This window comes from Cavia porcellus, unplaced genomic scaffold (genome assembly GCF_034190915.1).
Source record: "Cavia porcellus strain 051 isolate PalLab524CR breed Dunkin Hartley unplaced genomic scaffold, mCavPor4.1 scaffold_15, whole genome shotgun sequence".
NCBI classification, from domain to species: domain Eukaryota; kingdom Metazoa; phylum Chordata; class Mammalia; order Rodentia; family Caviidae; genus Cavia; species Cavia porcellus.
The window spans coordinates 58,311,060-58,324,495 of record NW_026947498.1 but is presented as its reverse complement, the minus strand read 5'-3'; the positions used below and the strand labels follow the sequence as shown (position 1 = coordinate 58,324,495).

Sequence of the window (13,436 nt, the reverse complement as noted above, 5' to 3'; positions counted from 1 at the left end):
CTTAATCCTAGACTGCCCAGGTGACCTAATTAATTCGGACCGCACCCTAAATCCTGTTTTCCTTTAAGAGCTGGCTGTCTTCAAAGCCTGCAAGTACTTCCTGTGAGCAATCAAAAGGGGCCAGAATGACACCAGTCAACCTCCAGCTTCATTATAATTTCATTTGCATGTTGACACCCTCCCCAGCTCCACCACAGTTGGCAAGTGGCCAGGACAGTAACAGGAAAGCACCACACCAGAAGTAAAAAGAGATGGTGCCTGAATTCCCAGGAAAATCTCTGCTCATTCCCACAAAAGATGTGACTAATTTTCATCTTTATTAGCCAATCCTCCACTGTCCATTTCTTTTACCTTATATCTGTATGCGCCCCAAAGGGAGAAAAGTTGATCGGGGGAATCCATCTCCTGAGTCTTCTACTCCCGGCTAAAAATCAAAAAATCTCCTTCACTGCTCAGTGAGCACATGCTTCAAGAGGAGGACCCAGTTTGGGGTCAAAACTTGTTCACATAATTTATGCTATATAGAGTGAACTAGCAATGAATAGTTTTTCCATTTTAATGAAAGTCACAAGCATTAAACAAGTTCTTAAAAGGTGTCCATTGAGTCACTTGGAAATCCTCTTACCTCCAGTGAGACATAAGCCTAAGATGATCACGATAATGAGACCTAGAAAAATGGAGGCGATGACCATCCACAGTTTACACCTTCCGACAACAGTTTTATTACAAGAGCGCCAGGGATTTTCCTTATTAGCCTAGAAAGAAAAGAAAGAGTCATTTGGTCTTAATAAATATGTTGGCCTCCTAGGGGATCAGTGATACAGAATCGAAGGCAGCGCAGTCCTGACCTTCAGGGGCTGCCTGCTTATAAATCAAGTTTACAGGAACAGCTACTGGATAGAATGGAAGCACACAAAAAACTCAGCAACAAAATGCTTTGGGGGCTCTGACGTAGAAAAGACAGGTAGGATTTTGAAAGACAAACTTTATAGTTTAAATATGCACACATGTTACTTTTAGTTAACACGCAATTGTACACTTTTACAGGGTTCGATGTGCTGTTTCAATATCTGCATATAGGGTAGAGTGATCAGATTAGGGTGATGCTTCCATCTGCCACCTCAGACATTTATCAGTCTTTGTATTAGAAACATTCAAAACCGTCTCTACTGTTCTGAAATATACAATTAATTGTTGTCAACATAGGTGCCCAATGTGCCGTAGAACACAGAGGTTTATTCCTCCTCTCCAATTCTTACATGTGTTTATCTTTCTTTCTCTCTGCCTCCTCTACACCTTTTACAGACTCTGAAAATCACTAGTCTGCTATTTCTATAAGAACAATCCTTTATCTTCTGCATGTAAATCAGAACGTGCAATGTTTAGCTTCCTGCATAAAAGGCGGGGTTTCGAAGGCACTCCAAACCCAGGAAAAACCACGCAGAGGGTCTGACAGCCAGCCGGCAGTGGAGTCTGAGGATCAGAATGCAGGTGTCAGAGACACATAATGAAAGCTGAGGGTAGAGTGTAGGGTTGGACCAACCCTCTGAGGTTTGATTGATGCCGGAGAAGACCAGACTCATTTTGGCGTGTACTAGTCACTGGTTGAAGGTTTTGGAACACAGGAGCTGAGTTGGGCGTGAAGAGAGAGATATGTTCTTTAAACTGAGCATACCAAGAAAAAGCTAAAAGGCTGCTGCTATGGCCTCAATTCTACATAAAAAGAGATCTGGGAAAGGAAACAAAAGGATGGATGCACATATCAGTAGCACATAAGCTTCAAGGTGTGCAGTGAGGCAGAGTGTAGGGTCAAAGAAAATTATTACTGCTGCTTTGGTTTAGGGAGCACCAGTGTGATTTCACATAATCCTGGCAACTCTTCCAGGTATATATTAGCCCATTTCCAGCTTGCCCTTTAAAGGTTAGCAGGACTGATCCCTGCGGGGGTAACCTCAGAGCTCTCCTGACCTACCTTTCATGCATAACCTCCCTACTTGAAGAAACCCTACGGAGAGTGCCTTCCCCTTCCCCTAAATGGTTTTGATTCTTCAACTTCCCAAAGCACAGCTAGGAGACCATGAGACATGACGAAATATTGAGGACAAAAATAATGTGTTTCTGAATCTCAAATACCCGGATTCCATTCCATGGTACACCATTTAAAGGCGGGGTGCTTTGAGGAAGCTACTGAAATTTACAGGACCCAGTGGCCTCAACTTATGATGGGTTATATCCCAGTAAACCAATTCCAGATTAAAAATAGTGCAAACTGCAAATGCTAAGCTGCAACCACTGCAGCTTAGCAACACAGCACACTGCCCAGCATCATGAGACTCTCACCACTGTGCAGCCGAGTGCAAGCTGTGCTTGGCTGCCTGCCATTGCTCACCCTCACAAGACAGTAACACTGGCCCCAGAAAAGATCAAAGTCTAACTTCAAAGTATGGGTTGTACTGAAGGTGTATTCATAAAGCCAAAAAAAAAATTATTAAAAACCATGGAAAGTCAAGGGTAATCTCTGTATAAAAAAACTAACCCAAAGATCTGCTGTAAAAACTAGAGATTATTTGCAAAACACATTTGCTAAGCAGATACTAGGTGCTCAGCCAAGGTGAGAAATCACTAGTCAATTTACTGGGAGTGTTCACCCATCCCACAAAGTAGTTCAGGCACTCTTGAACTGACACCTTGTTCACTTTCTCTCCTATCCTTCTTGTGGTAGTGTGGATCAGAAAAGGAAGTCTTCAGTCCACACTAGGGTGACACTTCACACATCTCCTGGGGCCCCAGCCTAGCTGCATACCGAATCACCTGGGGAGGATTTGAATGGACACATCATAGGCCCTCGCTGCTCAGAGTAGACCAGGCCCAGGCTTGCCATTTTTAACCTCCTAAAGTGAATCAACTGCTTTACAAGGATTAGAACACCTGATGTGATGCCTCACCACCCTTCAAGAGCCAGGTCAAGCCCTCCTTCCCACCCATTCTTTGTGCAACGTCCTCTGTGCAACCTCCCAGCGCTGCTGCTACTGAATATCTTGTCTGGTCCCATGTTCAAACACAGAGACGAGCCTTTTCTTTCTGGGTGCGCTGAAACTGTGGAGAGGGAGCGGTGCTTCTTGAACTTCCCTGTGCTGACATCCTACAGTTGTGCCTCCCACAGGCAGTGGGCATTTCATAAATATGTGTTGCTTAGCCACAGAAGGTTCCAGAATTTTTTTCTTTTGAGACAGGGTCTCCCTTTTGTATTCCTGGATGCCCTTGAAACCATTATGCAATGCATGCTGGCAGCGAACTCACTGATTCTCTCCTGTCAAATATTAAGATCACAGATGTGTGTCACTAGACTCCATAGCTTGAAAATTGTAAGAATGTTTTTTAAGAAATTCTAGAGGAGGAATCAAATGGTGGAGCCTTTAAGGTCATCTGCTGTGTGCAAAAAACTTTTTTCCGTGGCTCAACAGTTGCAGACACTTTTCCTATCGTATAAGAGATTCTGTACTTTTTCATCTTTATCGTGGCATTTAACTCATGTGTTTGATCCAAGTACAAAGGAGTCAGCTGATCAACCCCCTAGACTAGTGAATGATGCGTAGCAATGGGATGAATTTTGAGCCCATTCAGATAAGCCTTGCTTGCCTGAAAACTACTAGTTCACTTTTTATTACTAAGATAACAATCCTAACATCACTCAAAATATTCCCAGGACTTCTGAGTCAAAGGCCCTGTCACATGCCATAAAAAAAAAATCAGTCTCATTCTGTTGACTGTAATTTCCTTCTCACTTTTGACCTAGTGATATTCACACGCTTACAGTGATAGTAAAGTGAAACTCAGTGACTAACATCCCTTTTTCCATAACCCCTAAACCCAGATTGAAAATGGAGGTAAAACATTCTCTCTATGTCTTTGTATACATCCGCAGTCCGGCTCTCTTGGGCAGGCAGATACCAGTGACCCGGCCTGTCTTCTCCACTGACCCAGAAGTGCTCCCTCCCCAACATTCACCTGTGAGTCCCTTGTCAGCCAGAAGCTCCTCTCAGCCTCTCACAGTTCGCTCAAGTTACCTGATTATAAGAGACCTAATTTGCCAAAATGAGCAGTATATGATTTGTAGTTTAGTCAACAGTACATAAACAATTATAAATCACATTTGCATATATATGTGGTAGATGGATAAGTACACAGATAGGCAGACACACAGGTGGAATCAGTGGAAACAGCACAGACCTGAGTGCAGACTTGGGGACACCTCCGTGTCACTGCGCATTTTAAGAATTCTCTGAGACTCAGTTTCTGCTTCACTCAGTTCTTTCCTCTATCAAGTCAGAATAGCAGCATCTTCCTCTTAAGTTTGTGATACATAAATCCAATTATGTCTCACACTTAATGACCTCACATTAATTGATGGATCTTTCGAGCTGAAATACACTTCAACTTATTCTATAGGAGCAGATAATGATGAACACACTAGGTAGGGGAATTTTAAAGTTTTGTCTGCGCACCTCCATCTTCTCCTCCACTGCCTCCTATTAGTCACCCTGGCTTCCCTATTTGGTGACCTACAAAGCTCAATTACAGGGAAGTCTTGAGTATCTGTATATATCTGACTAACAAAGAATCAGAACCTGAATAAGCAACCTGTTCAAGGTGAAGGATAAATAATTATAAAGCGCTGAGAGCCAGCATGGACTCGGCAGGTGCCCTTCCTCACCTCCTTCCATAGCTGACCCAGGCCTCACAGAAGCCCACGGGGAGTCATTACAGTCCCATCATTGACAGCCTTAAGCCAGGAGTACATTTTTTGTTGGTAAAGCGATCACCAGAACAAACTCAAACCGTAGAGTTGTGGGTGTACGCGGTCTAGCCAACGTGGGGCCAGCATCCCTAATACCCACGCCGCAACCGCAGCAAGTGCATGGCCATGGCCGCTAGCCCTGGTGATCGGCCATCGTGTCCAAGCTTCACTCGGCTGGGGCTCTCTTTCACTCAGATACAAGTCAGCCATGTACTCCCCTGGGTAACCATAAAAAAGAAGACTTCCATGCACAGTATTTCTAGGAATCCGTGTGGAACAAAATAAGTGTGAATTTCCTGTTTTCCCTTAAAGTCAATCGGGCAACCAAAGGGGTGGGGGAGTGAAGCAGGGAGGCCGAGGAATATCAGGCTAGGATTACGGATGGGGGGAGTTCCCGGGTCCTAATAAACCTCCAGCCAGTCTTGAGGGTTAATCGGAAGAGGTTACTTCGGACGTCAGAGGCCCAGGTGTTTCACAAGTTATTCGACATGAGTGAATAATATTCCATCGCTACTACCATCTCATTAGATAACAGCTCAGCCTCAACACACCACCAAGAGCTTCCTCAGGGATGAAAAGGAGGAAAAAGCTAACGGAGGTTTGCGAAGAAACTATTCCCCTCGAAAGAGGCAGCAAGTTCTCCTTTCCAGCCCCTCCCTGGGCCGGCTCAGCCCTCCTGGCTGTGCCACTCTGTCTCTGGCTGCTCTGCACCCTCTTCCTGCCCACAGAGACAGCCAAGCTGGGAGAAACCCGAAAGTGTCCGGGCGATGGGGGTGACCTGGGAGAGGGAGGTGAGAGTGGATGGGGACTCTGAATGAATGGGAAAATGGAGAAGGGGAGAGAGAGAGCGGGCAGGGCAGGAGAGAGGGACAGACAATGAATCAGCCTTTTTTCTCGGGTTGAAAAAGAAAAATTCAATGAAGCTGCCCAGGACTCCACAAACCAGCTGTGTCTGCAGGCTTTTCCGAAGAAGGGAGCGGCCGCCCCTCACCGGTTGCTCGGGCGCCCCAGGTCGGTGCCCAGCGCGGGCTCCCCGAGGTGGCGCCCTGCTCGGAGCGAGCGCGCCGCCGTCACCGGGACCGCGCCTGTGCGGGAGCGAGCGCTCGGACCGGCCAGCGCCGGGGCCTCACCTGGGCCGGGCCGGGGTCCTCGGCCGCGCGCGGCAGGACGCGGACAGCCCCATTGAGCGGCGTCTGCTCCCCCGGCGGCTGCCCGAGCTCCGACAGCTCCAGCTCGTCCCGCGGCGACGGCGCAGGCTGGGCGCCTTCCATGGGCGGCGGGAGGCTGCGTGCAGGCAGGAGCTGCACCTGGGGGTGCAGAGTCCGGTCCCGGGCCGCCCCACACCCAGGGCGGGGCCTCGGCTGGGCGGCCGGGGGCGGGGCGCGGGCTCCCCGCCCGGGAGGCTGTTTTTCTGGTTTGTGCAGCAGGGCGCTGCCTGCCGTGCCTTTCCCCGCTGGAGCCAATGTCGCCGGCTGCGGTCCAAACGCCCTGACCCGGCTGCACAGTCCAGTCCTGCGGGCAGAAAGTTTCCCTCCTGTCCTAGGAGCGTCTGTGGGCCTGCCTATCCCAGATCTCATGCCCAACTAAACACAGCGCACGCCTGGAGTCAGCAACGGTGAAGCATCTGCTTCCCGCCAGGTGTCGTCTAGTTTCTGAGCTAAGACGGTGAATGAAGCGCAGGGAGGCGCTTCCTCTTACTAGTCGGGCACAGAGACGGTATCAGAGGTGGTGAGGACCACAGGCTCGACAGTTCCCCACTCAAAAATTCCTAACTGTGGGACCCACGAGCCTCACCTTTCTGTGCCAATGTCCTGGCCTGGACAGCCAGCACAGTGTTAGGTCCACTCTAATGGAATGGATGTAGGCACTCAGGAGCTCATAAAAGTTGGCGATTACTATTTATCTTTAAGGGGAGGTGTGGCACACACCCACTCCGTCACATACATGTAAAGAAAAAGTACCTGGGCACAGAGGCACACATGCAGTCTCCTCCACTCTCTGTACACTTCTGACTTAGTGAGCCTGGAATTATGTTTGCAAAGCAGGCGTGTGTTGGCCCAGAGACCTCTCCTCCAAACCTTTTGTCTATTGCCACTGACGGCACTCCCTATTTCTTACCTTCCCCCAGTACACACAGATATTAAGATCAGCTTTGGATATGAAGCAATACAGATTATCTCCATTTTAGAGCATGTTGACTGTGTCCAAAATTCTGTACTCTCACTCAGATGTTCCAACACTTTGCTTCAACGTCCTTGCCCTGGAGAGATCAGGCATCTGTGAGCAGACCACTTCAACTGCAGGCTGCGTCTGTCTGCCCAGGGTGTCTTGGTAGTTGCAGAGACTTTAGCTGGCCTGCTCTGACTTTGGCTTTCTGCGCTAACAGGCAGATCCTAAGGGATCAGCCTGCGCTCTCACCTGGGTTTTTTGAAGAGGCTCTCTTAATAAAGGAACAAAAATCAAGGGAATCAAGAAAGATTGCTGAGGTATCCAGTGAAGGGCAATAACAGGGCGCTGGGCCCCCTTTAGCCTTAAAAGGGACTAGTGCTTAAAAACTGGAGCCCTTTGAAGACAGATGGGGAAATTGTGATGGGACCTGTGTCGCCCAAAACTACAGACTCGATTAGAATCACAAAGACATTGCACACTATGGACTCCCACCTTCACTGGGGCCTAGACAACTTTTATCATGGCTCCCTGGTTTGAGTACAGGAGCTTGGTCTTAGTGACAGATTCACTCATGTCCAGTTGATTATACCTGGTTTCTCTGTGCAAAGTTACTACAATCTGCTGTATTGCAGAGAACCAGAGGGCAGCTGCTCCTGCCACAAGCTCGCTGGAAACCGCATCTCCTACTGCTGGCTGTGTGCCATGGGCAAGGTTCGCTTATTCCCCAGCCTCAGATGCATTTCCAGAATTTCATGCCCTGGTCATGTCCCTGTGGTATGAGTGGAGGGAAGAACTACAAGTCTTGAAGGCAGGCAAACAGAAAAGGGTTCAATTTAGATTCTATCAGTGCTCTCTGGGAAGTTGTTAGTGGCGTTAATTTCTTCCCCCATTGTAAAATGTTTCCTACCAGTAAAGTAATTAAAGCATTTATTATTGCACCTTAAAATAGCAAAACCTTAGTAAATGGCCCCTTCTTTCCATGAATACACATTTTAGCTATTCTTCCCGACAATCAACCCTTGGCACCAACCACTAACCTTTGATTCAATACATATTCATTAAAATTAATTTTTCCTTTTGTTCTGTATATTTTCCTGACCACTGACACTTGCTGACACCTCCCAGTATTAACTAAAATATGTGTTACTTAAAATCTGACTCCCCATCTGTTCCTGTTTCTGGTAACTACAAATTTCTTAATCACCAGTTGACCTAGAATGTAGATAAGTGTCCCAGCCTCTGCCTGAAGACAGATCGGATCTGTGTCACCAAAAGTCACAGACTTGACTAGAAGCACCAAGATCTCACACTCCTGGCTCCCATCCCACTGCAGGCCGACTTTTATCACGGCTCCCCAGTTTGCGTAGAGAAGCTTGATCCTAGTGAGAGATTCGAGATTTGAGATTCTCCCACTAAATCTCTTGGTGGGAGATTTCTTTAGCTGTCAGCTTGACTTCAAACTAAGGATGGAGAATGAGTTGGAAAGAAATGTTCCCCTCCAAAAGTGCAATGGATTTAGGTTGACAATCTGTGGGGTATGGCGGCATACACCTATAACGCAAGCTACTCAGAAACTGAGGCAGGTAAACCTCAAATTGGAAGGAAACAAGAAACAGGGAGAGCCTGTGTCACACTAAAAAAGAGTTGGTGGGGGGACCTGGAGATTAGTTCAGTTATACAGCACCTCTGGGTTCAATCCCCAACAGTGTTAAAACAAAAGTTAAAATAAAAAGATTCTTACAAAAGTTAAATATTTGTAAATGAGGAGACAAATCCTACCTAGATTGCTTTTGCAATTTCTCCAGGATTTATCTAAGTTTGGCTTTCTAAACTACACTATTATTCCACAAATAGTTATCTTTAATATAATTATAATTATTACTGGTTCAGTGGTTTTAGATTGTTCAAGAGTCAATTTTACTTTATTTTATTTTTCATTTTTTTACACTGTGAATGATTACATTTATTGTAGGGAGCTGGTACATGTACAGGAGCAATTTAAAAAGTGAATATGTAGGTAAATCTGAATAATTTTGCTTATCCAAAAAATAAATTTAAAATATACAGTGTAAGGGTCCACAGTTTGATAGAAGGCTAAATAAAGACATTTTCTATAGCTCTTGTATTATCCAGAAAGCAGAAAAAGTGAAATGTAGATTGTTTTCATTTTATTTTATTTATTAGATTATGTTTTAATAGATCAAATATGTATATTATAATCTTTAAAAGTGACAACTGAAAGACGAGTTTAAAAATGTATAACTAACAAGCAAAAAGGAGAAAAATAGAAGAATAAAAATTCTATATAAGTCCAAAATAAGGCAAAAAGGAAATAAAAAGAAAAAATGAAGCACATAGTGAAATGGAAGATTTAAGCATAAATATCATTAATTCTATTAGATATAAAGTCTCTTCTTAAAAGACAGAGGCTATCAGATTGGAAAAATAAAACTCAACTATCTAATGCTTGTAAGAAATACATATTAAAGTAATCTCAGCACTAAGGAGGCAGAAGCAGGAGGATCACATGAACCCAAAGTCTGAGATCAGCCTGGGCAACACAGTAAGAACCTTTCTGAAGACAGGCCACATTTTAAGTTTAAAAATTCAGAAATATCAAAAATAAAAAATACATGTAAACACTAACTAAAAGGAAGTCAATATTGCTATCATCTTAATTGCAGAAGAATCACTAAGAGTAACATTTCATGATGACAGAAGTCTCACGCTACAGGAAGATGTATTATGTTTACATTTGTGTATACTTAATAACACAACTGCAAAATATGTAACAGAACCACAAGGAAAAGTTAGAGGAATCTACAGCCATAACAGGAGATTTCAACACATCTTTCTCAGTATTTGATAGATAAAAGAACAAAAATTTTAGAGGTAATAGTCACTTTTAAACATTAAAAAGGTAAAATGTAATTATTGTCAAGATTTACTGACCAATATAAGATTTTCTATTTTGCATTTCTTATAGTACTCTTTTTCTATTTATCTCCTTAAGCAAGTAATTTCTGAAATCATTTCCATATAAGCCAAAAAAATATAGTAACGATAATGAAGACTCACCAATACTCTGAAGAATCTCATTACCTTCAAATAGGTCTGTGCATCCTGAAAACATAATAGTTTGCACCCATGCATTCAAAGACAGCAAGCAGTACTTACTGCTACTCTGGATGGTGGCAGTTGGGTCAGCCACTTGATCACGCAGGCAAAAAAAAATTGAGAAATGGCTTATGATGCTTCATTTTTCAAGGCACTGGGAAGGAAGACATGAGTTCTGCAATTCTTTCCTATAATCGGCGTATGAAATACTTTTGGCTTGGTTTATAGAAACTATTCCACTCCCCTAACAATACTTAGTTGGGGATTTGCCTTAATTCACACCATTGCATGAGTGAAATGTATATTCCCATGTTATTCAGGTTTTAAAAACATCTGTGTTGTTCTCAACTGTACAAGCAAGATAGACTGATGCTGATCAACTATCTTCCAACCCCATGGTGCTAAAGAACATAACTGGTACCAGCAAGTGCCCAAGTGGTAATGCATATGTGTGATTTCAAAAACTATCTGCCATGAATCTGACAGATCATGCCAACCTTCTTCTTCCCATAATTAAGATCACAAAGATATCTCTAGTTTATTTTCTGAGGCACAGAATGTGCCTTAGAAATGTCCATAAAGTAAAAAGTACGATTCGCCTTATACACAAATCATGGCTGTACCAGGAAAAATAACCTAGATTATAAAAACTTACAGCTGAATTTGCTAGTGTAAACTAGATTTAACAGTTCAGTCTCACCTTGTGAATTAAGTGATATACTTGGTCCTTGGAATTAAACTTAATTGCATAGTTTGTTTACTATCCCCCTAGGGACTTATGCAGAGAAGTATCATTAAGATAGTTTATTATTTTTGCTTTGTTTTATTTTAGTTTTTTGAGACAGTATTTCACCATGTAGTTCAGACAGGCCTGAACTCACTGTGCAGCCCAGCCTGGCCTTAAACTCGTGTCAATCATCTTGTCTCAGCCTCCCAAGTGCTGGGATTACAGCTGCACACCACCATACCTGGCAGTACTTTCTTTATGAGATTCTCGGGAAAACTTCATTCTTGATATTCTCAGAAAAACTGCAAAAATGCTCATTATACTGGGGAAAATCATATGTATACTTCAGTCTTTGTACCTAATTTGGGAGATGACACCTTTTGCTATTACAATAAGATTTTCTGAGGTTCTGGGAAGCATTTGGAGCCTTCTTTAATAACAGCATTATTACTTCCTTGACTTTGTCCCAAGAAAAGCAAATAATATCCTTCTTTTTTATCTGGTGTTTCAGCCTGTTTGTTGGCACTGTTAACTCTGTCTAGTTATTGAAGAAATTATTATGAGATCAAGAATGAAGTCCTCTAAATCAAAACAAAATAAGTCAGGAACTAGGATGTACTGAGAATGTACTATAGCTTACCACTATACAAGCTATCGTAAGGCCTACAAAACAAAAAAAAGTATTGTCCACTGGGGTCTTGTGAAAGAACAAAAACCCAGATAATAATACATGTGAAAATTTTCACTTTCACAAAATCGTCTAAAAATGTCTTTGTCTTGTCACCATTGATCAGCATTACCACAATATCTTCAAATCCTTTGTATGTGCTTTCAATCCAATTGCCACAATGCTTCATTCTACTATTTTAGTAAAAGTAGCTAGCTCTTAGTTTTGTTCACTGACTGACTGATTTCTCCATGCACAATATTACCATGCACCATGGTTGAAAAGGGCTCATTATGACACGGTTAGATGAAATAGGATTGCAAAGTAACAATATGAGTGCCTACTCTACCAATAATGGAGTTTTGTTTTATTTGCATCTGTGAAATTTTTATACATTTAATTTCATAAGAATGCTAATGGTCAGGTATTGTTCCCAATGGAATTTCTTATTATAGTAAGCCAAGTAAGCTCAGTCCTTATAAATATGCACACACAGGAACATAAACAAGAATATATGTCCCTTATTTTTTATTATGTTTAAGAGGATTGGTTTGTTATATTACTTTAGGTTTCTTCATCTCTGAACCAATGACATTCAATGTCTTAGAATTAATACAGCTCTAACATTGGAGCAATTTTTATGGAAAATATAATGTCTTGGTTCTTTTCTCATTGCTGAGGCAAAATACTTGACACCCAAAGTTAAAAAGAGGGAAGGTTTATTTAGCTCACAGTTTGTGGAGGTTTCAGTATATAATCAGCTGGTTCCAAAGAAGAGTGCATATGGTAGAGGGTCATCACAGAGAAGAATAGTTCATGGCACCCACAAGATAACAAAAACAACAAGGGAGGGGCCTTAACAGCATCTTTCTGAACTTTTTATACTCTGTTTTGGCCTACTGAGACTAGGGCAGTGCCAAACAATCAGTGTCAAACAATTACACACCCTTAATTCCAGCCTTGCACCATGAATTTACTCTAAATCCAGCCATCTCTGAAAAAGCTCCACCATGACCAGATGAGGCTTTGGGGAGACATCTAGACAAAAGTCATAATATAAAATAATGTGTCTTATAACAAAGGACAAGTTAAAGTCATTTGTAGGAAAATGAATGCACATTGAGGCCATAATGTTAAGTGAAATAAATCAGACGCATAAGCTTAAATATTGTGTGGCTTCTCTTATATGAGAAACTCCAAATAATAAATAAAGAGCAAAATAAAAATAGATAATAGGAGGTAGAGATGGATTTTTTTTCAAATGGGAAGAAGAGGAGAAAGAGATGGAGCGAGGAGGAAGGAGAGGAATGAAAGGGAATGAAAAAAAATGGAAATCTGTTCTGTACATGTGCTAACTCCCCACAGGGAATGTATCCATTATGTCCTGCAAACATGTACTAATAAAAAATAAAAACTGAAAAAAGAGAGAAAATAAAACATGCACAATCTGATATTTCCAGTTGACAAAAATTAAACTTATTTTATTGATAATTATTGCATTCTTTTAAAAGAATATCATATAAATCACAATATTAGAAATCCAACTGGTATAAATTACAAAAGAGAAGGGACATATTTATGAATCCAGGGAACAAAGTATGACACACGTGTGTAAACACCAGGAAAGTTTGGTCGTCCACATCCATGTCCCCAGCTAACAATGCCAGTCAAAATCCACTTTCCATCACTTTTTCTTCGACAAGATAAAGGTCCACCCGAATCTCCCTGCGCGAAACAACAAAGTAAGCATGAAGACGTTTATCTCATAGTCATCAAGTTCATTGTGTTTCTAATAGGTTCTGTTAAAAAATCCAACTCTGACATTTTTTTGTTCGCTACACAGTGTCAAGAAATTATGTGAGCAGGTGCGATGTTGCAAGCCTGAAATCCCAGCACTTGGGAGGCTGAGGCGGGAGATCATCATGAGTTTGAGGCCAGCCTGCTCCTTAGTGAGTTCA

The 13,436-nt window shown here is 42.6% G+C and overlaps 2 protein-coding genes across 2 annotated transcripts in view; both read right to left on the bottom strand.

Annotated features, from left to right (window-relative positions):
- The window catches only part of CUNH3orf52 (chromosome unknown C3orf52 homolog), a 29,973-nt gene extending 22,952 nt beyond the window's left edge, over positions 1-7,021 (bottom strand). Inside the window, exons 1-2 of the mRNA XM_013151847.3 lie at positions 5,929-7,021; positions 626-755 (exon numbers count right to left, since the gene is read on the bottom strand). Of these exons, the coding sequence (XP_013007301.2) occupies positions 626-755; positions 5,929-6,375 (577 nt within the window). The 5' untranslated portion in view covers positions 6,376-7,021. The remainder of the gene's footprint in view (positions 1-625; positions 756-5,928) is intronic.
- Positions 7,022-12,931: 5,910 nt separating this feature from the next.
- Tmprss7 (transmembrane serine protease 7) overlaps positions 12,932-13,436 on the bottom strand; it is a 47,546-nt gene continuing 47,041 nt past the window's right edge. Inside the window, exon 18 of the mRNA XM_003469201.3 lies at positions 12,932-13,203. Coding sequence (XP_003469249.1) covers positions 13,033-13,203 — 171 coding nt within the window. The 3' untranslated portion in view covers positions 12,932-13,032. The remainder of the gene's footprint in view (positions 13,204-13,436) is intronic.